The 26,371-nt window shown below is 40.3% G+C and overlaps 1 protein-coding gene across 1 annotated transcript in view; it reads right to left on the bottom strand.

Annotated features, from left to right (window-relative positions):
- Positions 1–24,571, bottom strand: part of DYNC1LI1 (dynein cytoplasmic 1 light intermediate chain 1) — a 43,067-nt gene extending 18,496 nt beyond the window's left edge. Inside the window, exons 1-4 of the mRNA XM_074267146.1 lie at positions 24,339–24,571; positions 23,881–23,954; positions 1,185–1,304; positions 425–655 (exon numbers count right to left, since the gene is read on the bottom strand). Of these exons, the coding sequence (XP_074123247.1) occupies positions 425–655; positions 1,185–1,304; positions 23,881–23,954; positions 24,339–24,469 (556 nt within the window). The 5' untranslated portion in view covers positions 24,470–24,571. The remainder of the gene's footprint in view (positions 1–424; positions 656–1,184; positions 1,305–23,880; positions 23,955–24,338) is intronic.
- Between the last annotated feature and the right edge of the window lie 1,800 nt (positions 24,572–26,371).

The raw sequence follows: 26,371 nt of genomic DNA, 5'->3' as shown, positions 1-26,371 counted from the left end.
GGACAAAGCAGTCACTAAAGGTTTGTTCTATGATTATGAATATATGATTAAATACGATTTCAAACTGTAATAGAACAATAACACTCAATAATTATGGAATTCTGGGTAATTCTGAAGAAACCTACAAATTCAGATGCTAAGCTTTAAACTTAAGATTTTTTCTTAAATTCGATATAGTTTTTAATCTTAGCACATGAAGCCACATGGGCAAATTCTAATCTTTCACCTTGAAATCTGGGAGCTAAGACTTATTTTCCTCGTATAATGGAACAAAGTCCTTGTCTAAATAATTATTCATGGGAATGGGATTTTTTTTTTAAAGTGCAGTATGAATTGGATAACCATTTCCCAAATATCACTCATGAAAATCTAAATACCAGCACATACATACATAAAATTTTAAAAATTATTCTAGAATACTCACATTTCTGTTCCATTTCTTTCATTTCCTCAGGAGGGATTTTTAGCTTATCAATATGTTCTCTCACCACACTTGCCCATTTCTGTAAAGAATCCAAAGCAGTCCAAGGCTTTGACATATCAACAACCAGAATAACTAAAGTGTCTCTCAGAGAGTCAGCTTCCATTGCAAATTTTAGGAGCCCTTTGTGATAGAGGTCCCCATCCAAGATCCATACATTACATCTTGTTTGATCTGTATCAAGATGAAACATAAATTTTGATAATATTTTATAAATTGTTCTTTAAAAAGTTAGCAAATACATAAACTTTTATGAAATTACCTTATCATCAAAATAAAAACATTTTTAAACATTTCTTGTATACTCCACAAGAAGAAATGTAAAAATAAAAATAATCTTTAAGGTAGCCATCTATTCATTAAGCAATGGGCTTCTCTGAAACACACCAGATGCTAGAGACCCAGGTTCTGTATTTTCCAATCACTACTACCAATGCATACATCTGTACACACTCCTCTACCATTTACACACAGACACGTCTACAAGAGATGGTAGCAAAGTACATATTTAGCAAATTCACTAACATCAATGAGTCAATTTTTGTTTTAAGTCAGGGATTGGTACCATAGACTAGATAAGTGAGCAGAGAAAGTCTGGAAAACATTCTCCTGAAGTGTCTCACAGTAAAAGACAGATTCCAATGTGAATCTCTGTTAATTTAAATAAGAACGTTACTGGTATAAACCAGCAGTCACCACTCACCATCTCTGTCCTCATCATGAATGCTCAAGTACAAATACTCAGCCCCTCTCCCCTTCTTGCACTCTTCAGCTCTTCCTTGGATTCTCCCAATCAAGCTTGTTTTTCCAGCTCCATCTTCACCTAGACACAAATTTATAAAAGTTATTTATTGGAATTTTAAAGTATTCATACTAAACATTTGAAATTTTTTTTGTATTAAAAAAACTAATTCCCTGTATCATATCCCCTCTCTCTCTCTAATACTCCATAATCTGGCCATTCTTCAACTGCTTGCTATTATAACGTAGTTATATTTTGTAGTCTTGTTTTCTTTTTTATGTTTTACACTTAAAGTACTAACCATGGATTCAAACAGTTTCTTAATCTGTCAAATGGAGATAATAATAGCATGTATATGACAAGTCTATTTTGAGAATCAAGGGAATATGTGTGTACACATATACATATATTTATATAAATACATATAAAGCATTTTGTGAACTTTAAAGCTCCCTCAGGGTGAGCCCCAATGGACATCACTAACCTATCCTTCACTCCCTTCCCTGTCACCCCCAGTAATTCTGAATCTCCAGTCATCATTCCTCCTTGTTCCTCATTCATACCCTTGATCTTGACATCACCCATAATGCATCCCTTCCATATTCATGAACTCTGAAATTCCTTTATCTGACCACAATATGTTGTTTTTCCACCTCTCCCTCTGCAACCCTAAAGCTTAATTTTCTTTCTCCCCATGACCCGAAATCCCTCAATTTCTCAGTTCTCTCCCAGGCTATCACTTCTGTACTGACTATACTCCCTTCCCTAGCCTGATCCCAGGTAAACCAGTTCATTTCTAAATTGTCTTCTTTTGAATCTCTTGCCTCCTTATCCCATTTTGCCCTGTAAAGCCCCAACTCTGGAATATTCTCAATCCCAATATATATTCTAATGTATGAAGCTAGGGGGAGGGGAAAGAAGGAAGACCATATAGACTGTAGTGACAAAACCACTAAAAATGTTACATAATCTCAACTTTTAAATATCTAATTAACTCATTTTTTCATCCATGAAATGTTTTTATCCACTCTTTTTATCCCTTTTATATCTTCTATTACTCCCCTTTGTCCCTATCCCCTTATCTGAAAACCTGGCTTTATATTTTTACTGGAAAAAGTTGAGGTCAGTCACTAAAAGCTCTCTCTTTTCTCATCACCTACCATTACTAAGATGATTTCTATCACCTGCCTTACAAGAAGGAATGGTCCTTCTTGTAAAAGGAATCCTGTTACATCCTGTCTTCTCCATTAGATTGTTTTTAATTATCCTATCTTCAATCTCTGCCTGTCTATTGGTCGCTTCTCTACTGCTTACAAACTTGTCCATGTCTTCCCCAATCTCAAAAATTCTTACCTGATCCATTCACCCCTGCTTACTACTGTCCTTTTATCTCTTCTCTTTTTTTTGTCTAAACTCCCAAAGAAGACTGTCTCTAGTTGATTCCTGTATTTCCTCTCCTCTCCCTCTACATCACCAATTATCCTCTTGTTCTTAATGCTCTCTTCTTGTTCCCTTCCTACCTTTCTGACCAATTGTTCTCAGTCTCTTTTCTTGGATCTTCATCTAGATCCCCCTGTTAACCAAGGCTGTCTCCCAAAGCTCTGTCCCAGGCCCCTTCTCCTAAACTATTTCACTTGATCTCAACTTCCATGATTTCAACTAAAACTTCTCCAAGATAATTCTCCTATTTCTCTATCTAGCCCTAATCGCTCTCCTAATTTCCAGTGTTCTATCTTAGACATTTAGATTAGATGCCTCAGAGTCAGTTTAAACTCAACATCTTCAAAACATATCATTTTTTCCAAACCCTCCACTGGTGTCCAAGGTACCATCATTCTCCCAATCCCCCAGGTTTTCAACCTAGATGTCAATTCATGTTTCTTCACTCCTCTCATCTCTCATATCCAACCAGTTGATAAATCCTATTAATTTTACCTTTATAACACAGCCAGCAACCTGGGAGAGGCACTTATCACCTCACTTATGGACTAATGCAGTAATTGTCTTCCTGTCTCTAGTCTCTCCCCACCTCCATTCATTTGACAAAGTGATGCCCCTCTCAAGCACTACCCAATAAGCTATAGGACCAAATATAAAACCCTGTTTGGCTTTCAAAGTCCTTCATAGCCTCTTCTACCTTTTCACTCTTCTTATTTCTCATATCAATCCCCTACCAAGCACTCTGATGCAGTAACATTGGCTTCCTGGCTTATCCCTGAATGAAACATTTCATTTCTCAACTTCACACATATTCATTGGAACTCTTTCATGCCTGGAACTCTGTCTTCTCATGTCTGCCTCTTGGATTCCTTGGCTTCCTTCAATATCAGCTAAAATCTCATCTTCTACAAGAAACTTTTCCCAACCCTTTTAATTCTTTCCTTCTGTTAATTATCTTCAAGTTATCCTGTATAGAGCTTATATGTACTTAACTGTTTTAGATGTCTTCTCTCATTAGATGTGAGCTCTTTAAGGGCAGGGATTCTTTTACCTTTCTTTATTTTCCCAGTTTAGCACAGAGTCTGGCATGTAGAAGAAACTTAATAAACATTTTTTTCACCAGCTGGTGCTATAGAAATGTTAGCTATCATCATCATTACTGTCAAGAAAATGAAGGTTCAGAGAAGCAAAGTGACTTGCCCAGGATCACACAATTAGAAAGTTTAAGATGTGAGATCCAAAAGCAGTCATCACCTGACTATAAGCTTTGCTATGTTTCTACTACATTGTGTTGCCTCTCAAGAAACGACAGAATCTTGCTTGCTTAATCACTAATAACTAGGAAGTTAGAGTTTGAAAAATAATGTATTAGGCTCTTGTTTGTGAAGCAAGCAACTAACTTCTATCCTAGGTTAACAAAATGATGCTACTTTTCTTTTTTTTCCCTCCTACTGGAGTTAGACCTAGTTTTAAAGAACATTTCATAGAAAACATCTGATACCTGCTAAAGTTCTATCAGACAGATTCATAGTCTCTATGGATTCCAGATGACTAAATGCTACTGACTGTAGACCCTGATTTCCCCCCAACTATTACAGTTTCCATATGGAAAAAACTACTCAATCTCACTTTAAGTCACTAAAGCTCCTAATTACAGAGATTTTTCTGTCCTTTCTAATTTCTTCCAAATTAAGGATTTCTATTTGTGCTTCCCAAAGCAGCTCTGTCTCTGACTTTAAACTTGAATATGAAAACACCTGTTTGAAAGGCCATTAACAAAATTCATTCTTACACTAAGATCTATTTTCAGTAACTCCAATAAAAAAAAAAATTGAATTTTTTTTTTGTGTGTGTGTACATGCACACACACATAATAAAGATAAAATAAGGAATAATTGTTTACTTACAAAAAGATTTGGGAAATGAACAACTGGTTAAGAAGTGTGGGAACAGGATTTAGAGATTTGGATTACTAAATCACAGCTTAAAATATAGAAATGACATACTGAGCCTGAGATGAATAAACACTTACACCATGGACTAATAAGAATGTATCTGCATATCTTACCAAAAGAATTTTAAATGGAAAAGGATCATAGTCCGTAGCCACAACATAAGGAAAAGTATAAGTAGTGATACCTATAAATTAATAGGAAACAAAATTTTAAAAGGAATCAGCTTTAGTAAAAACTGATGGCTCTAAATCTCTACATAGAAGCACACAAAGGTGAAGATGCTTATTGAAAGAAGGCAAAGATGATTTTACAGGTATCACTGAGATGTGGCAAGATGAGTCACCTGACTAAAATATGGCTCTGGAAAAATATCTCATGCAAAAAACAAGGAACAGGAGAAGTGAAAAAAGGGGAGAGAAAGTACTATGACATTGTATACTAAATGAATATACTAGGAAAGAGAAGGGAGGAGTATGGTTATAGGTATGGGCATAAAAATCAATGTTGGTAGAAGCAGAACAATGTTTTCTCATTGGTGACAATTGAAGTTAGCTTGGTTGGATTTGCTTCCTTCTGAAGGATGGGATTATCATCAAAATAAATCAAGAAATTATAACCTGCTCTAAAATAGAGAAAAAGCTCTAGCAAACTCCCAGATCATTAATGTATATCCTAATGCTACTGTATCAGGTTTCTGTCCCAGGCTTGTAATGTTTTCCAAAATGCTTCTGCTTACAAAAGGGGAAATGATGGGAACCTTGGGATAAAGAAAAAGAGAAGTAATAACTCCATTAGAATCTGTGGTTTTGAAGGAGGAGAAAGCTGAGCCGAGTCTGCCATCTACCCTAACTTTTAGGAGAACAGATTTCAAAGGATTCAGACAAAGGAAGGTATGATCTCCTTTCATTGAGAAAGATAGACCAAGTGGGATCGAAAACTCTCAAGAAGCCTTTAGATGTAAAGAGAATTCCCTTGCTGAGAAAAGGTGGAGCATTGGTGAGGTGAGAATGACAGCAAACTACCCAACCTGCTGCAGGAGGTGATTGCCTATCCATGTCACACCCGGGCTTCCCCTTGCCCAAGGATCTTTCCCTACTCCCCTTTCTGCTCACTCTCCCTCCTACCATCTCCTAGTTGTCATTTCCAGTCCACCAAGCCCATTCTAAAGCTACCCACTCTTCCCACAGGATTCCAGAAAATCTCCTCCATTGGTAACAAACTACAATCTTTTCCTTTCCTGCATTCTTTGAAATATGGGTCCTTCTTCATGACACAATTCCTCTTGCCACACTTTCTAGCACTGGTTGCCTTTTATTCACACTTTCTAATGTTCTCACTGGTCATGGAAGGAGATGGAAAATGCCTCATTCTTCACTGCCATTTCTAGGCTCTCTCTCCTTCTAACATGTTCCTCAATAACTTTTCCTCATACCACGGGACTTCAACATACATAAATCTCCCCACTAAACACAGTTCCTCAACTTCATTTCCCAAGACCTGTTCCTCTATCCCACCACAGATCCACATAGAGATGAATTTGGAAATTCCCTTATGTGATCATAATCTGTCATCATTCCACCTCTCCCTCTGACTTGCACCCCCTCCCCCTGTAGTCTTTATAGTGCTTAAAATTTGCAAAGAGCTCTACAAATATTATTTCATTTTGTTCCCCCAACAACCCTGGATTGCAAATGCTATTATCATTCCCATTTCATAGATGAGGAAACTGAAGGAGAAAGTGGTGAAGTAACTTGCCCAGGAACAGAGAGTCAGCAGAAAGTTTGAACCTAAAAGTGAAATTCTGATTCCCAATCAGTGTTTCATGCAATGAGTCGACTATTTGGCTCTAACCTTGTTCTGTGTCCTCAACTTCGAGTTCAAATTGCTATATTGCTCAGGCTATCATCCCCACACTCTCCTTCCTTCTTTATTTTTATCCCTTGGTGAATCAGTTCAATTCTATATGGTTGTCTTGTTTCAAGTCTCTTGTCCCACCAAGCCTCCATCCTGGATTACTACCACCATCCTCTGTCTTATACACATTCTATGAATAAAACTAGGAAAAAAAAAAAAAAATCACAAAGTTGCTGACTGCGTCCTTTACAAATTCTGTTACATAATCTCAACTGGACCTTCACTATAACACAGTAATTTTTTTAGCACCCCCCTGACTCACTTTCCCAATTCAACAGTGACTTTTTTAGACTAGCTCATGCTTCCTCAAATTGTCCATAGCTCCCCTTTTCCCCTATCCTCTCAGCTAAGAACCTTATCTCACATTTCATTGAAAAAATTGAGATTATTCTCTAAGAGTTCACTTTTTCCCCTCCTCCTCTCACATCACTCTGAAAGCTTCCTCTACTCTCTCACTCTCTATTCTTCCATATGAGGTGGTTTTTCTTACCAAGGCAAAAAAATCCCTTCTAACATGTACAAGTGATCCCATTAAAAAAATATTTTCCAGCAGACTCCTCTATCATTCCCTCTCTGAATAATCCTCAATCTAACTCTATCTACTACTGCTTCTCTACAGCCCACAAACATGCCTATGCCTCCCCTAATCTCAAAAAACTCAAATTTTATCTATGCTATTATTATCCCCATTTTACAGATGAAATCTTCATAACTTATGCTCTCCTTACCTTTCTATCTTCTTATTCCTTACTCTCCTCGACATACTCTACAGCCTAGTGACACTAACCTTGTCATCTCCACCTTTTGGCTTTCTTCAAGTATCAGTTAAAATGCCACTATGTACAAGAAATATTTTCCAATCTCTTAATGTTACAACATCCCCTCTGTTAATTAGCTTTAATTTACCCTTCCTGCAACTTATTTGTGCATAGATATGTTCATGTTGTCTCCAACTAGACTGTAAGTTTCTTGAGGGTTGTCTTTTGATTCCATCAGTAAGCAAAACATAGTATCCACAGTACTTAGCACAGTGCCCAATTCAAGGAAAACACTTAATATTTATTGTTAGACTGAAATGGTACCATAACCTCTATTTTTTAAATTAAATTTTATTTTCAGATGAACATTTTTTCCCTCACACCCCCTCCCCAATTAAGAAAAAAAAAAAAAAAAACCCAAAACTCGTATTGCAAGCAAAAATAAGTTTTTGTTTTGTTTTTATACTTTGAGCCACATTAACCATGGCCAAAAAAATTAGATCTCAACCTGTACTCTGAGTCTATCAGTTCTCTATGTGGAGATGAGTAGAATCTTGAGTCCTCTAGAATCATGGTTGGTCATTTTGTTAATGAGAATTCCTAAGTCTTCCAAAATTGTGTGTCCTTATAATACTGTAATTATTATATTAAATTGTTTTCTGGATTCTGTACGTTTCACTCTGCATCAGTACATACAAATTTTTACATATTGCTCAGAAACCCTTTCATCATTTCTTAAAGCACAAGATTATAGAACCTATATCTCCTGATCTCCTTTTCTGTAAGCATTTTTCTTCATAGTGTTTAAAACAGTTACACATACCTTATTTTAACAACTTTAGAAATGCCACACCAGGTTCATGCAGATCCAGTATTCTGTCTCTGATAGTGGTCCTACAGGAGATGTCATAAAAGGGTACAATTGTCTTCCACACCCAAAGATTAAGGATGTACCCCAAATATCCTGTTTCCTTTAATAATCTTATGGATCTATTATCCACACTTATTTAAACCATTCTTAAAATTATATTTTCAATTTACCTCCCTCCATGTGCAATAGATAAAATAAGTAAAAGTAATGCTACGGGCATTTGCTTCTCAATAACTAATATTCCTTATTTCTCTAAAGTAAGATCTTGATAAGATCTTGAAGTACTTTAATCTGCTAATCAAAAATGAGAAAACTATTCACTATAATTTCAGACGCACAAAATGAACCTATTAATATTTTATATTTTAACATCAGTTTATTGATTATTTTCTCCTCTATTATACTTCCCCCCAAAATGTAAGTTCCTTGAAGGCAGAGCTTATTTTTGATTTTGTCTTTCTAGCTCCAGCACTGAGCACAGTACTTCACAATAGGTTCTCAATAAATGCTTGTTGAATTAATCAAGCAATAATACCTGTCATTTGTGTATTTCTCTATAATCTATAAAGCAATTTGTAGCCATCATCTCATGTGATGCTACCAAACCCCACATACAGATAACGAAGTTATCATGCCATTATTATAAATTAGGAAAATGAGATTCAAGGCTATAGGACATACCCTTTGAGCTCACAACTGGAAGTGCAAAGACAAATCGATTTTAAAATCATTTTTAAAAGGCAGGTTCAATTATATTGCAATGTAGTTATGACCTCATCAATACAGGTACTCCCTTCCTTACATTGGTTCCCTAAGCCCTGTTTGGATTATTTCCCTTAAATGCATTAGTCCACAAAGAGAATGAAGAGATCTCCTAGCTTATCCCTTTGGCCTAGTTCTATATGAGAAAGATTAGTGTCATCTGCTAAAGTAAAGTGAGATCACTTCTTAAAACTGCTCACTTCCTTCAAAGTCAGCTCACATCACTTTCCATATATAATTTTTCCCTTGCTCTTCCCCCAACAAACTACCTTATGCATACATACATATATATTTGCATGTTACATATATTTATGTATCTATATAGACTAAGAGGCATATATACATGTGTATGTTTACCCATACATAATGTAAACTCCATGAAAGCAGGATTTTCATTTTTGTCTTTAGCACCTGACACATAGTAGGTGCTTAATAAAAGTCTGGTGACTATTTGCTTCCTATTCCTGTTTGCTTACAAAAATGTTGACTTGCTATGGGCCTAGCCCTGATCTCCAACATTATCCCTCAGTCAGTTTATAGTTTTCTCTGGAGAAATGCCCATTTGTTGCTTTACTATTTTCTTACTTCTAAGAGAGTTCCCTATTCTTGAAATTTGACTACAAATTGTTACTTTAAAGATTCATAATCTGATTCAAAAATTACTGTTTCATTGTTTCTCGTCTACTTTATGCTCTGCTATAATCACATATAATGCCTATAAAGGCAGTTCAGTGGGACCAGCATAATAGAATTCTGGGTCTGGAATCCAGGAAAGCTAAATTCAAATTTGACCTCGATACTTACTAGATGTGTAATCTTAAGCAAGTCACTTAACCTCTTTGCCTCAGTTCCCTCAACTATAAAACAAGGCTAATAATACTTACCTCTTAGGTTTATTGTGAAGATCAAAAGAAATAATATTTGTACAGTGCTTAGCATAGTGCCAGGCACATTAAGTTGGCACTATCTAAATGCCAACTGTTATTATTCAAATAATAAATAAAACTATATAACCATATAGGAAGCATTTTTTTGGTGGCCCCACCTTTCCCAGTAAGGGGGAAAAAATGTCTTTGGCAGAAAGAATATCCAGACTCTGCCTCCTGAGTTCTTTCTCTTTTTCTCCCAGGTCTAAGGTCTCTCCCCAGATACCAGACCTGGGATAATCCAGGACCTAGCCCCCCATTCCCCACCTTTTAAAATGAGAGTTAGGATTGAGCAGTAAATGGAATTCTATCCAAAATAATTACAAAAATATATAAAGTATCTGAGTTTTAATCTACCAAAAATATACAAGATTTATAGAAATACAATTAAAGTCACTCTTCAAAGCAAGAAAGACAGAAATAATTGGAAATCTATTCACAGATCATGGTTAAGCCATATCAATATAATAAAAATGATAATATCTAAATCATTGTAGAGATTTAGGGATAAATCAATCAAAATAATATTCATTTGAAAGATAAAAATCTCATAGGAAATTAGAAAAACTCTAAAGAGAATATGGCATTATCAATCAACAAGCACTTACTTTATGCCAGGACTGTACTAATGCTGGGGATACAAATAGGGGCAAATCTCAAATTACATTATATAGCAACAGTCAACAAAACTATGTGGTAACAGTTTAAAAAAACATAAGAATAGGTCAGTAGATACAGACTAGAAAAGCAAGAAACAGCAGTCAAAACCAGTAGCTCAGAGTATGATGTAATCTAAAACATGATTACTATTCTAGGATAAGGACTCTGGCAAGAACAGCTAAGAAAACCAGAAAGCAAAAATGAGGCTTAGACTAACAATGTTACACAGCATAACATTCATACAAAATGAATATCCAAACTGAATAGAAAAAGACAGTGTTTAAAAAAAAAAAAAATTAGAAACTACTAAGAGGAGGTGCTTTTTATAATAGGGCCAGGGGTGAAATTTTTAAAAAAATTTAAATCATTCTTAAAAGAGTGCTCAGTACCTATATTTGTTCTAATTTGCTCTATATTTTGTTTTCTAAATATATTCCTTCTCCCTTCCTGAGGGCCATCTTTTGAAGCAACTAACCAATCCCTCAACAGAATCAGACAGCATATGCAATGCTCATATTGGTCTCCCAGGCTTAAGGCTTTCTCCATTACAATCCACCTTGCACATGGCTATCAAAGTACTTTTTTCCTTAAGTGCAGATCTGACCAAGTCACACACACCTCAGACTCAATGGATTGCAGAGGCTTTCTTTTGTATCCGGGATCAAATTCAAACTTCTTGATTTAGCCTTTAAAGTCACATAAAACCCAACCCCAACCAATTTTCTGAGGCTCACTGTAGGTTGTCACCTTTATCACTCTGTGATCCAGTCCAAGTGGCCTTTTCTCAGTTCCTCACAAATGGACGCTCTAGCTCTACTCTGGTGGCTTTGCACTGTCCATCCCCCTCCCCCATTCCTGGAATGCATTGTCTCAGAATCCTTCTCTTCCTTAAGCTGCAGCTTAGGGGCCATGTTTTCTGTGTGGAGCCTCTGCTGATTTCCCTTTTCCAAACAACCTTACTTTTAACTATTTTGTGCACATTTCTATTTATTGATTTTACGCCATATATATTTTGTTATGCACTCGTCTAACCCAAAAGAATGTAAGTTCACTGCAAGCAATGATTGTTTCCTTTGCACTTGTATCCCTAGCTAATACCTGATATACAGTTAAGTGTTTCCTAATCATCTTAATGAGGGAAAGGAAAGGGGGAACCCCATTTCTCGGCGCATAGATCCCATGAGGCGCAGTGTCCCTTGTAAATGAATTTACAGGCCCGAAAACCTAGATTGATAAATAAAAGGTTTATTGTAGGAATTTGGAAGTAAAGCTCAGTTAGAAAGACACCAGGGCCAGAGGTGGCCGCTGGGCGGGCAGGGACCCTTACATGGCTGGAAGGATACCATGTGTTGGCTGGGAGGGCTCCTGCAATGAGGGCGTTCCAGCTTATTTCTTTTATACCCAAAAGATGATGGGCGGTACCCAGTTCTGGCGGGCTTTTCAGCTAGCTCAGATCAGGTGAGGGCTGGGGGAAGCTGAGCTGATGGTGGGGGCTGGGCCCGGATATTCAAAGTGTGCCTCTGACCAGGATTTGTGAATCAAGGTCAGTCATGGGTTGGGCAATTAGGAGTCTTAAAGGGACCCCAACCCTCATCAATCTGATTAGATTGATTCTGCAATCTTGGTTCCCAACCCCTGCAAGAATAGAAGAGAGGACCACATCTGACCATAATAATTACCTAGCTGCCTGAATATAATGGAATACAAGTGTCCCACACAGTTTCTGAGAAACCTGGAAAGCCTTCTATAACTGAAACAGTGAAATCAGCAAAATCAAGAACAATTTATACAAAAAATAACACCGTAAGGACAAACATCTCTGAAAAGTTCTGATCAATACAATAACTAAGCTCTCCGAGGGGAAAGGGACCTGTGTGTGCCAAAATGTTTGTGGCAGCCCTTTTCGTAGTGGCCAGAAACTGGAAAATGAACGGATGCCCATCAATTGGAGAATGGTTGGGTAAATTGTGGTATATGAAGGTTATGGAATATTATTGCTCTGTAAGAAATGACCAGCAGGAGGAATACAGAAAGGCTTGGAGAGACTTTACATCAACTGATGCTGAGTGAAAAGAATAGAACCAGAAGATCGCTGTACACTTCAATGCTGTATGAAGAGGTATTCTGATGGAAGTGGAAATCTTCAACATAAAGAAGATCCAACTCACTTCCAGTGGATCAATGATGGACAGAAATAACTACACCCAGAGAAGGAACACTGGGAAGTGAATGTAAATTGTTAGCACTACTGTCTATCTACCCAGGTTACTTATACCTTTGGAATATAATACTTAATGTGCAACAAGAAAATGGTATTTACACACATATATTGTATTTAGGTTATTCTGTAACATATGTAAAATGTATGGGATTGCCTGTCATCTAGGGGAGGGGAAAATTTGGAAAAATGAATACAAGAGATAATGTTATAAAAAATTACTCATGCATATATACTATAAAAAAAAATTATAATTATAAAATTAATTTTAAAAAAAGAAAGAAAAAGAAAAGGAAAAAAAAGTGTTATGTAAAACTATGCTAAATATTAAGTAGATTTTAAAAACAAACAAACAAACAAACAACTAAGCTCTCCGAGACCCAGTACCAAGAACACAAGCTCCCCAGAGCCTGACAAAAGAGGCAGAGGACATCTTTGGATGTGGACAAGGTGATGGCTGGTTTGGCTTCAATGTGCATGTTCACTAACAAAGTTTTGTTTTTCTTTTTTCTTCAGTGGGAATGGGAGAAATAGGATGGGATGTGGATGGAAAGTGGGAAGAAGAGAAAATAGAATGCTGGCCACAGCCCAATTCATTGTGTGCACTGCCTTCTTGGTTCTATTTATGTTGCTCTTCCTTAGTGAGATTCTGCCTTCCAGACTCCTCTGAATTCTTCACATGCATCATTTAGTGCGAGACATTAACAAGCATTTTAGATCACATAGTTTAGCCATTTCCATCTACTTGATTCTAGTTCTTTGCCACTACAAAAAATTCTGCTAGGAGCAGCGAGGTGGTGCAGTAGATAGAGCACCAGCTCTGAAGTCAGGAGGACCTGAGTTCAAATTTGATCTCAGACATTTAAAGATTCCTAGCTGTGTGATCCTGAGCAAGTCGCTTAAACCCAATTGCCTCAGGGAAAAAAAAAAAAAAAAAAAAAAGTTCTGCTAGATTTATTCTGGTGCAGCCCGTGGCCTTTCTGTTTCTGGCCTCCTTAGGACATATGTCTCTCATCAGAATCTTAGAACAATAGGGCAGCACAGCCCAGTCACTGTCTTTACATAATCCTATGCGGCTTTCCTAAATGGTTGGAATAATTCACAGCTCCACCAACAGTGACTGCTCCTAGCCTCAGTAGTTTTTGCCAATTTATTGTGTGTGAACTGAAACCTCAGATTGTTCTAATTTATATATCTTTGCACTGTGCTGTTAACAATTTTAAGCAATCTTTTGTTTGGCTGTTTAAAACTGCAATTCATCTATTGAGAACTATCAAAGGATATAAAGCTTTAAAAAACCATAGATGATAATTTCAAAATATGCTCCTAATCACTTAAAGTAATAGGAATGGAAATTAAGGCAACTTTGAGGTTTCACCTTATCCCCTGCAAATAGGCAAAACTACCAAAATAATAATAATAATAATGGAGAGGCTAAGGGAAACTGCTGACAACCATACTATGAAGTCTGATAAAATTATTCCAGATGGACACGTATACATATATTATATTTAACTTATACTTGAACATATTTAACATGTATTGGTCAACCTGCCATCTGGGGGAAAGGGTGGGAGGAAGGAGGGGAAAAGTTGGAACAAAAGGTTTTGAAATTGTCAATGCTGAAAAATTACCCATGCATATATCTTGTAAATAAAAAGCTATAATAAAAAAAAATAATAATAAAAACAAAATAAAAAATTATTCCAGACATCAATGAGGAAACATTCAAGAAAAGTGACTAAAATGTCCATATCCTTTTGACCCAAAGAACCCAGTACAGGGCATAGAACTCCAGAGATCAATATAAAACCAAAGGATTGTTATATACCAACACATTCATAGCAGCACTTTTTTTTTTTTTTTTTTTGATGAGTCAATTGGGGTTAAGTGACTTGCCCACTATCACAAAACTAGGAAGTGTTAAGTGTCTGAGGCCAGATTTGAACTTAGATCCTCCTGACTTCAGGACTGGTGCTCTATCCATTGCACCACCGAGCTGCTCCTGACAGCAATACTCTTGCATAGTGAAGAACTGAAGAACAATATGGACAGATATCTACTATGAAGTGCTGAAAAAAATCATGACTTATGCAATGGAATGTCCTATGAAAGAAGAAAGCATCTGCACAATTTAGAGAACCGTGAAAGCTATGTGTATGAACTGATAAAGAGTGAAAAACCTAGTTCATACACAGTGAAAGGAGAATGAAAAGATCACAAAAAGGAAGAGTTCCTTTAAGTAAAAGGCAAACAAGGGAGGCAGAAACACAGTCCCTTTCAGTCAGGGGGTTGACACTGGATTACTGTTTTAATTGTCTCCAACACTTAGCACAGTACAAGGTCAGCACCCTCCCAGATCACCCACACATCTGGTAAAGGCTTTGCCACCTACTCTGGCATCTAATCATGTTTTTTTCTCATTTCTCCCCTGGCTGCCCTCCTCTGGGATTTCACTAACTTCTTCCTCAGGCCTCAGAAGTTCCTTCTAGAGATAACCTCATCTGAGATCACAAGATCTCATCAGCCCAGTGATTCCTCCCTATCAGCCAAATCCCAGGTCCCTTTAATCAGAAGGTGGAGCCTTGAAGGATAAAATTTCTACAAAAGGAGGGAAGTGGCACAGTTCTTTTCCCCAGGGCTGTATATTCTTCTGAGGCTTCTCTAGCTGTCCCACCAGGATGGACAGGGGAATATCCCTGTGAACACCATCATCCATTAACCTATAAGCTTCTTGAGGGGTGGGAGTTATCTTTCTTTTTTCCTATCTATCCCAAACACATAGCACAGAGCCTGGCACATAGGAGGAGCTTAATAAAAGTTTACTGACAAAGAACGTGCTTAATAAATGTTGGCTGATTTTCATGATTCATTATTTTGGGAGTGGAAAAAGCTTCATTATGATGTAAGAACAAAAGGAGACAGCTTGCTGGTGCAGTAGAGAGAGCATTGGCCCTGAAGTATGAAGGATTCAAGTTCAAATTCAGCTTCAGACACTTAAGACTAACTAGCTATGTGACCCTGAGCAAGTCACTTAACCCCAATTGCCTTGCCACAGAGAGAGAGAGGAATATGACATTTTTTAAATTGGCTGACGGAAGAATTGGTAAACTCCACCTTAAATGTCAGTAAACAGGCTGGGATATTTTCAGAAGGAATTTTGATAAACAAAAACATGAAATTGAACAACATTTACAAAGCATAGTTTTCTGAATCAGAAAGATACAGCATGGGCAATGGAGCAAGTACCTAATCGGGGTTAGGCAGAGCTGGCTTCAAATGCCACTTTAGACACTCATTTGAAGAGCAGGGGCAAAAAACCTCTTTCACCTTTCTCAGCTTCGGCTTCCTCAATCTGTAAACCCAAACCAATGAAGTAGGAGAGTTCCTCTCTCATAGGGTGGTTGTGAAAATCAAAGACAAAATCCCTTATGGGAAGCACTTTGAAAATCTAAAGGGCTATCTATATGTCTATCATCCTCTCCTAATTGGAAGCAGGCTTGAGGTTATCAACAACACTGTCAGTATGGCTAGAATCTCCAACCCCTCCAGGACCCTTACTAAACTGATCTGATCTGAGATAAGGATCCCCACATTCACTCTCTGGACCCAGAACACATGGCAATTTTTAGTCTGCAGGTATCCTGGGTTTTCTCATATACTGCTCTAGTTCTTGGATCTTTGTTTAAAAAAAAAAAAAAAAAAAAAAGTTGACTCCAGAGTCAATTTCTGGGATAAGAACTCAATAATATTTGCCAAAAATTGCTGGAAAAACTGGAAAATAGTATGGCAGAAACCAGGCATTGACTAACATCTAACAAGATAAGGTCAAAATGGGTTTATGATCTAGACTTTTGTCTAGGGTGATACTATGAGCAAATGGGGAGAACAGTCAACCTCTCAGATCTGTGGAGAAGAGAGGAATTTATGACCAAAGAAGAATTGGAAAACATTATGAAAAACAAAATGGATAATTTTGATTACATTAAATTAAAAATGTATTGGACAAACAGCACCTCCCCAGGGTCATGTGGCCAGCAAGTGAAAGGTTGAGCCAGATGAAACACAGGTCTTTATGACCCTGAAGCCCAACTTCTAATCAATCCTCCTCTCAGAGAAGGGCCATTACAGAAAACCTGCCATGCTATTTATAAATGAGCAACACATACAGTTCACCATCTGCCAGAGGAGAAGCCAGCACAAGGTATAGAATACCTTTAGTATTCAACAAAGCAGGAAAAGCATAATGAACTGCTTAATTTCTGATAAATAAGTAGGAGCCCCAAAAGATGTTTCCTTGGCAGTGGGCCACAATCCTAATCCTTGCATTCATTGGTCTCCAAGCAGCAGCTCCTACCTTATTAACCTGCTCCTGTGCCCAGATGGTTCTGCAGATTAACTCCATGTTGGCTGAGTGTTTCCTCCCTTTGTGTCTTTATGGAACAGTATCTTAGTGGGGGGCCAGTTAGGACTGAGCTTGTTTTTCTACATGACTCAAATCAATGTGCCTTGATGCTTAAACCAAAGACTTTTCATTCTAGTATACAAGGTCTCCCTCATATAACAATATTCTTGAATAAACTACAATCTTCGCTGAGGCTCCTTTGAGACTCAGTTTCCTCATCTGTAAAATGGAGATAAAACACAATAGATAAAACAGAGGATTACAAAGGAAACTAATTAATTCATCAAAATATTCTAACAAGTTTATACCTATCATGTAAAGAAGTCCATCTCTCAGACTGATAGATTATAGAGCTGTGGATCTGACCTGAGGAAGAACCAAGTTCCTTACCAAGAGCTCTGTATATGGATGAAATTCCTATCTGATACTCCTCATCATCTCCAAGAGTCTGAATCCTCCTCACTTCAAGCATAGCACTCTGCTTTCCACTGAGTTCCTCTGAAGCTCTCAGAGAAATCTGGATCATGTGTGTGTGTGTGTGTGTGTGTGTGTGTGTGTGTGTGTGTGTGTGTGTGTTTATCTGTGGGGTTATCATAAGAATCCATCATCACAAAAAAAAAAAACAAAAACGGTTCTACTTCTCTCTTTAAACCCAAAAGGGTTGGATGAAAATCTCAAATATTAAAAGAAAAATATAAAAATTTATGAGAAGAGTAGTATATACCAATCTATAACAAGAAAAGAACAAACTGACTGCTAGACAATTATCCTATTAGCATTCCAACAGCCCAGATCCATTATCTTAGCCAATAAAGTTCTCCCTCCTTCCAATCTCCCATTTCAGTTAAGGGAATCAGCATCCTTCCAGGCACCCAGATATATCTCAAAGCCATCCTAGAACTTCCACATCCTTTTATCTCCTATATTCAGTCAATTGTCTAGACTTGTCCATCAAACAATACAAATGTATTGAGTGCCTAAAGATGGGGCAGGCACTGGGACACAAAGAGAAAAGTGAAAATAGAGCAGGTGAGTACTTCACCAGGAGCTCCATATACTCATGAAATCCTTAGTTTGTGTTCCTCTTCAAAAATTTTCATCTCCCTTGGTTTCAGGTGGGAACTAACAAAATTGAGGCTGTCTGCTCTTCTCCCCTCCTCCCCTCACTTCCCAGAGGCCTTCTGCCCCAGCTCCTTCTTCACTCCTGTCTCACCTGATCGGGTAGCTCTTCTCTTAGCAAGACCAATCACTAGGCATGCACAACTGATTCAATTTCATCCCATCTTCCCCAGCTAATTGCCTCTTCTAACACTCTTCCTCTGTCACTAATTTTCAATCTCTCCCTGTCTATTGGCTGCTTCGCTAATGCCAACTTAAATGCCTGTATCTTTGGCCTTTTCTTAATCCTCATGCTTCTGGACCTCTCTATAGCCTTTGATTCTGCTATCAATCATTCTCTTCTGCTTGAACTACTGTCTTCTATCTAGGTTTTCTCTCCTAGTTCTATTTTCCTCAATGATTTTACCAGCTCCTATGAATTCAATGATCACCTTTAAACTGATGATTGCTGAAATCTATTATCCAACCCTAACCTCTCTCCTGACCTCCAGTGCTGCATCTCCAATGACTTACTGATGCCTAGAATTGGATGTCTCAGACATAAAAATTCCATTTGAGAAATGGAACTTGTCACCTTTCTCTCAAACACTCTTCTCTTCCAAAGTTCTCTATTACTGTCAAGGACAACATCACCCTCCCAGTGCCTTAGGTGCCTAACCTAGATGTCCATCCTCAACTCACTTTGTAACATCTCTCCAAAATGTACCCTTTTCTCCTCTACACAGTCACCACTCTAGTACCATCATCACCTCACGCCTAGATCATTCCAATGGGCTATTCGATTTCCTTCAATTCTCTTCCACTTCAGTCTATCCTCTACTCATCTATCACAGTTTTTGTCCGAAAGCATTGTTCTGACCATTGCACCAATGAACCCCCACTCAATAACCATTCTCCTGATTGCCTCCAAAATCAAATATAAAAATCTGGTTGGCTTTCAAAGCCCTGCATAACCTAACCCCTCCCTTTTCAATCTTCTTACCACCACCACCACCACCAACACAACCATATACTCTACAGTCTGGTGACACTGGCCTCCATTCCATCTCCCAACTCTGGCCTTTTTCACTGACTCTCCTCCATGCCTGGAATGTTTTTCCTCCTCAATTCCACACCCTGGCTTCCTTCAAGTATAAACTAAAATCTCATCTTCTATAAAAAGCCTTTCCAGATCTTAGTTCTTACCATCTTCCCTCTGCTACTTATTTTCAATTCATCCTATATATAACTTGTCTGTGCCCAGCTATTTACAAGTTATCTCTTCTAACTGACCAAGAGCTCTTTGAAGGTATTTATCTTTTGCCAATTTTATATCCCCAGTGCTTAGCATTATGCTTAATGCCTAATACTTTAAAAAGTTTGCTGATTTGACTCCCAAAGTAATTTACAATCTTATCAAGGTATATATGTAAAACTCATACAAGATAAATTGAGAGGAAAGATCACTTATCTAAGGTGGTACTAGAGATGTACCTGGAGGAAAACTAGGAATTTTGAGGAAGAAATAATACATATTTTGCTCATATCTTTCCCCCTTTCTTAGCCACTATTCTGGCTATTCTAGTTCAGCCCTTCATAATCTCTCCCTCTACTGGACATCCAAACAGCATAATTAGTAAGTCTGCATCCAGTTTCTCCCCCCTCTAAACCATCTGCCACCAGCTGCCAAATTAATTATCCTAGTCTTCATACAAGCAAGTACAGATCCCTACTCTATCCCCATGTCTATCCTACAAACCCTCACTTGTCCTTATCATACCCTTAACCTATCACCTTGTCCCTTTCATTCCTTTCACAACAGATCACCTAAAAAGAAGCCCATTAGCCTCCATTTCCTCATCCTTGCCATCTGGCTTTAAATACATCACTAAACTTAAATTCCTTTCTCCAGAATTACCTTGGCTTTTTAATCTAATCCTTGCCTTTCTGGAGGCCCTTGTGACATTACTGAGAACACTCCTCTCCTGGGGTTCTGTGCCATTGCTAGCTCTTGGTCCTTCTCCTTCCTGCGTAGCTGTTTCTTAGTTTTCTCTACTGCATTTCTGTTCAGTGTCATCATCAATATCACTAACTGAGGATTACCCCAAGGCTCTGGCCTAGACCCCTCTTTATTTCTCTGACTGACACTCTCCCTCCTGATGACCTCAACTTCCAAGGGTTCCATTATCATTTATATTCAGATGATTCCAGATCTAGAGAATCAGTCTTGCTCTTGAGCTCTAATCCCACATTAACATTTTGATCTAGATGTCCCCATAGCATCTGATTCTGTCAAGAACACAACTCAGTATCTTTTCCCAAAATCCCACCCCTCTTCCAAATTTCCCCTTTCCCAACAACAGCATGTCCATCCTTCTATCCCTTCAAATCTTTGTTCTTTCTTCACCTTGCATTTCTAAGCATTTACTAAATCGCATTAATTCAGCCTCCATACCTCCCTCTTCTGTACTCAGCCAAAATCACAGTAAAATCCCTGATCTCTCAACTGGACTATTTCGACAACCTCCTAACTCAACGTTCTCCCCTTTCCACTCACCCCTCCACTTAGCTGTCAAAATAAGGTCATTAATGCACATGTCCAACCGTGTCACTCCCATGTTCAACCAACTACAGTGGCTCCTACAATCAAATATAAATTCTTGTTTCTCACTTAAAGTCATTCACAATCTGGATTCAATCTACCTTTTCAATGCTTTCAGCCACTACAGTTCAGCTAAGCTGACCTCACCCAGAGTATGTCATGTTTCTTCTTTACGCTCTCTGTCCTCCATGGCTTAAACACTCTCCCTTCTTATCTGCTCCTCTCAGAACCCCCAACTCAAACCCTACTCCCCCTATAGGAAGGCTTTTTTGATTCCCGTATACACCAGCTGCCACAGACTGAGCCATCAAAGTTACACTGTATTTATCCTGTATGAGCACATGTGGTCTCATTCCCAAAGGCAGGCAAGGACTACTTCATGTATCTCTTTGTGTCCCCGGCACCTCAAATAAATGCTGACACATTGTAGACACTTATAAATGTTTGCTTCTTTGCTTCCTAAATGTGTCTGAAAGTGACACCTTTCCACTTAATAACTCCTAGCTGCCTCTAGGATAAACTACAAACTTCTTAAACTAGCATGTAAAGGCCTCTCCTCTCTATTCCCTGTTTTTCCTATACTAATTTCACATTACTCTCCTTCAATAACCCTATGTTTCAAGTCAGGTCTATAAGATCTTTCCAGAACTCAACACACCAACTTCAATCTGTGTCTGTGCCCAGGCTGTCCGTAGGTGAGTATACCCTCAAAGTCCTCCCCTTCTAGCTCTTAGAATGCATAGCTTCTTTTAAGACATGGCTCAGGGACCAGCTCTCCCAGTCTCTCTCCTCTGCTTTGTCTGCATTCATCTTTCTCGAACTGTCTAGTCCTCAATTCTCAGAAAACTTGTTCTATTTCTTCAGTGCAATGTAAATCTCTTGGAGGTATGGGCACTGCCACATTTGTGGTCCAGCCACATTCTCAGAACCATTCACAAAATAGCTACTTAATAAACATGTTGGAATGAACTGACCAGTCTGAGGTCTCCAAGTAAATGGGAGACTTATGGACTGGAAAGGCAGTAAAAGTTCTTGAGGACCAGAACTCCTAGCACCTGTGTGACTTCATTCTGTAGAATGGAGGGCTGGGAAGGATGGCCCTTAAGGTTCCTTCAAAGACTCCATGATAGAAGACAATGAACTGCCATCCACTGAAAGGGAAAGCTTAGAGTCTCTGCCGAGTCAAATATACCATGAAGTATCTAAAGAATTATCGGCTTTGGCTCATCATGAGGAGCCTATACAGTTAGCCCAGTACAGTGCTGGGGAAATGGACAAAATTTTAAAAACTTCATCATTACAGAATCAGACTCCCGAACATCAGATCTAGAAGGATTGGGTTCTGGGGGTTCCCCCACCACCACCTCTGATTTTGTGGATTTATAAGAGAACTCCCCAGCAGTCAGAGATTTAAAAATCTGTGCATGTCACAGGACACGCTTTGTCTTGGATGATAAAAGTGAACACAGCCAGCCATTCTCACTCTATCTCAACCACTCTTCCTCCCAACATTAAGAGGCACAGCCATATAACAACTCTCATAGTACTTTCCATGACCCTGTTTCCACATCAATGAAAGCCAAGAATAAATAAATAAACAAAATAACCAAACACTAGTCTTCTTTATCATATAAATTAAATTCATTAAAAGTCATTTCTGTTTCTGCCGAGCTGCTTTAAGGTCATTTTAAAAGATAAACACAAAACACTGAGTTGAGTATTAAGTGCAATGAAAGAGGGTTTGCAAACACTTTCTAGATGTTTTCCATTAAAATCCTGATCTGAAAATCATCCAAGGCATGTCATACTCATATGGAACAAGTTCAGTAAAAGATAATTTAAAAACAACAACACGGTCCTGACAAATCACAAAGGAAAAAAGTCCATTTAAGGCAAATAAAATCACAATTAACAAGTCCGGCTATTGCAGACACCTTGCAGGGACCTCACAAGCACAAGGCACTCCAGGGTAACAACATGTCATGGGTTTTCCTGATCCCAAAAAGTTCATGCTAAATGTCAGCATCTAGTCAACATTTAACTTATTTCTGTGATTTATAAAATCTCAAGTTTCCTTTTAGGCTTTCGAGCACAACAGGAAAAAAAAACCATTTCGTTTTATTATTTTAAGACTCAATTTAATCTAACCGAGAAAGTCCACATTTAAGTACGGCAAACACCAAGGAGAACCTTAGAAAAATGCATCTAAATGAGTCTGAGGCTGCCTACGAAGAGGGTGACAAAACTCAGCCTTTTAGCTCAGAAGCTGAGAAAAGGCATATGTGTAGAACAGTTCATGACTTCTAGATGGACTATGTCCTTCCACATCAAAACCTTTTGGCGGGGGGAAGGGAAGCCAAAGTCCCTTCCAACTACAAAATCGGCGGAGTTCCTTCCGAGCGGCAAGAGCCCCGTAAGCCCAAACGCTCCAAAGCCAAACACTACCCGGAGAAGCAGCAGCCGGCGGAGAGCGCTCCCGAGAGCCTCCCTTCCAGGAGCGCCTCCCTTCCAGCCTCATCATCTTTTGTACCAGTCATCCATGAAAAATTAATGAGTTACGCCATTACACTTCGGATGGCCGTGACAGGGCGCCTCAGTTTTGAATGTACCCTGGATGCTAAGATGTCCCCTCCAGGCGCCTGCTGCAGGGGACGGCTTCGCTCGGTCAACACCCCGGCTCTGGGGGCCGGGAACAATAATAGGCGTCCCCCGGCGTCCCCCGCGCACGGCAGCCAAGGTGCGCGGACCGCCACCGGGCCAGCCCCGGGAGGGGGAGGGGCCGGGCCAGCCCAGCACAAAGGAAGGGACGGCAGCCGGGACTCGGCGGGGACACGGCCGCCCACTCGGGGCGGGCACCAGCTCGGACGGCCCGCCCAGTCCCGAGCAGCGTGGAGGGCCGGGAGGGGCCCCCGCCCATTTTGCCGATGGGGACACTGAGGCCGGGACCGGGAGGAGCACCCGCCCATTTTACCAAAGGGGACACTGAGGCCGGAGCCCCTCCCGGCCAGGCTGGCCCAGCCCCCCGAGGGCAGGGCGGGCACCACTTACCCAGCAGCAGGACGTTCTTGCCCGACGGGAGCTTGGAGCGTGAACGGGTGGAGACTTCGCTGAGGATGCAGGACCTGGCAGCGGTGGCGGGGAGAGAAAGGGGACCGCTAGAGAGGCTGCAGGGGTCAGGGAGGACCCCCAGCTAGCCCGGAGCAAGAGAGGATCCCGGGGCTGAAGCAGCGAGGGAGGGAGCCTGGCCCAAGGAGGGGAGAGCAAGGGAGGGACCCTCTAAGCAGGCAGAGGGGAGCATGGGAGGGGGTGAAAGGGACCCCCACCCAAGAGAGGGAGCCCGCCCCCGAAGGAGGGAGGCAGGAGAAGACCCCAACGCAAAGAGAGGGAGCAAAGGAAGGGCACCCCGAGCGGGGAGGGGACCCCCGGCAGGGGGCTGGGGCGGGGCGGCGGCCCCTCCCAGCGCGGCTTCCCCTCCCCTCCCTGCCCCCGCTGCGGGCTCCGGTTACCAGAGGTTCTGCCCGTCGTCGTCCTCGGCCTTGTCGCCGCCGCCCGTGCAGGAGGCCGGGGCGAAGCCGTTGGCGGCGGCCAGGGTGGGCGGCGAAGAGCTGAAGGAGCCGGCTCGCCCCACGGCCGCCATCTTAGTCGGAACTCTGGGCTCCAGCGGAGCTGAATGAGCGAGGCCGGGGCGGCAGCGGCGGCGACGGCGGCGGGACCCGGATGTGAGGCGAACGCCCGGCGCCTGGCGAGCGGGAGGGGCGGGGCTTGCGCCTGGGGGGCGGGCCCTGGGCCGCCCTTGCCGCGGGGCTGCCCTGGGCGCGGTCACGATGACGTCACTGCATCGGGCGGGTCTGGCCCCGCCTCCTGCCTCTGAGACTGCTGCGGAGATGGGAAGGCTCGGTGGGTGCGGTCGGGACAGCGCCTGACCGGGAGTCCCACCCGTCCTCGGCGCCTCCCCCCTCCCCTCAGTTTTCTCATCTGCAAATGAAGGAGGGCTTTGGATGCGATGACCTCTAGGATTCTTCCAGCCCAGGATCCGCGGGACTGGTCACACCGGTGCCAGGCGTGGGATCCCGCACGGTCCGAGCTGTGATGGAAACGGGGAAACTGAGGCTCTGAAAGGAAGGGGCTTGGGACCCCGCACTGTCTATGCTGGGAAGTACTGGCCCTTATTGCTTTTACAGAAGAGGAAACTGATGTATGGGATGAAACAGAAGATTATCTAATGTCGGAAGGAACTTTGGTGGGCCTCAGTTTCCTCATCTGCATGGTGGGTTGCATTAGATTCCCTTTGAGCCCTCTGTGAATTTATAATAGTTTAACCACCTCATTTTTACAGAAGAGGAGATGAAAGGCCATAGAAACATAAGTATTCAGAGATGGAAGGCATCTGTGAGATCATGTCTCCAACCCCTCATTTCATAGATGAAGGAACAGGCCCAGACAGTAGAGGCGCCCTAAGTCACCTTGCAAGTTAGTAGCAAGTTACTTGATTTCAAGCCAGTCCCCTGACTCTTTGGATTCTGGGAGAGCTTAGAACCCACAGGTGCTCCTGCCCCCTAACAGCTGCTGTTGATGTACACTGCGTATTCGGTTCTAGCCTCCATCCCCATTCACCTGGGAAAGGAAGGCAGAGAAGCTAGAGTTACTATTTGTCCCTCATTCTGTCCTGACACTTCAGTGACCTTAACATTAATGAACTTTTCCTGTCATCTGTTCCCAAGCAGCAAGAGTATTGTCATTGTAGTGACTCTTCATGACTCTACTTGGAGTTTTCTTGGCAGATACATTGTGGTTTGCCATGTCCTTCTCTGGCTCATTTTACTGATGGGGAAACTGAGGAAAACAGGGTAAAGTGACTTGCCTAGAATCACACAGCTAATACCTGAGAATGTTTTTGAATGTAGGTCTTCCTGACTGCAGGCTTGATACTCTATTAACTGCACCTTATCGATTGTACCATCTAGATGCTCCAAAGGATTATTATCAATTCCTTTTTCTTACCAATAGCAGGTTTCAATAAAACAAATCCATCACACAATCAATAGAAAGGAAACAAACAAACAAACAAACAACCTCCCCACAAACTGGAATGGTTTGGATTTTCCTGATAGTCATTTGTAAGAGGATACCGTATGGCACAACCTGTTTCCAGTCTTTTAAAATAACCTATTAGCTGCTCTCAAAAATAAGCTTAAGAATAGTATCTTGTTTGAAGAAAATATTGCTATTCCCTATGATAAATCTGGTTATTATATCCAACCTGACATGGGAGGGGAGAAGGAATTATATTGAGATGCTGTTCTCTATTTTCACTTTACCTTTTCTTCTTTAACACACACACACACACACACACACACACACACACACACACACACACACACGCCGAGTAATAAAGCCTCATTTTTTTTTACTTTCTCTTGTTTCATCAGAAAAAAAAAAATGAAATAAAAAGAAAAAATGAAATGAAATATGACACATGTAATTGAAAAACAAGATTTTTAATTTCAAAAGAAATGATAATAATATATATGTGTGTGTG

This window comes from Sminthopsis crassicaudata, chromosome 5, assembly GCF_048593235.1.
Source record: "Sminthopsis crassicaudata isolate SCR6 chromosome 5, ASM4859323v1, whole genome shotgun sequence".
Taxonomy (NCBI): Eukaryota; Metazoa; Chordata; class Mammalia; order Dasyuromorphia; family Dasyuridae; genus Sminthopsis; species Sminthopsis crassicaudata.
Note: the sequence above shows the minus strand (reverse complement) of the source record. Positions and strands in the feature narration are given on the sequence as shown.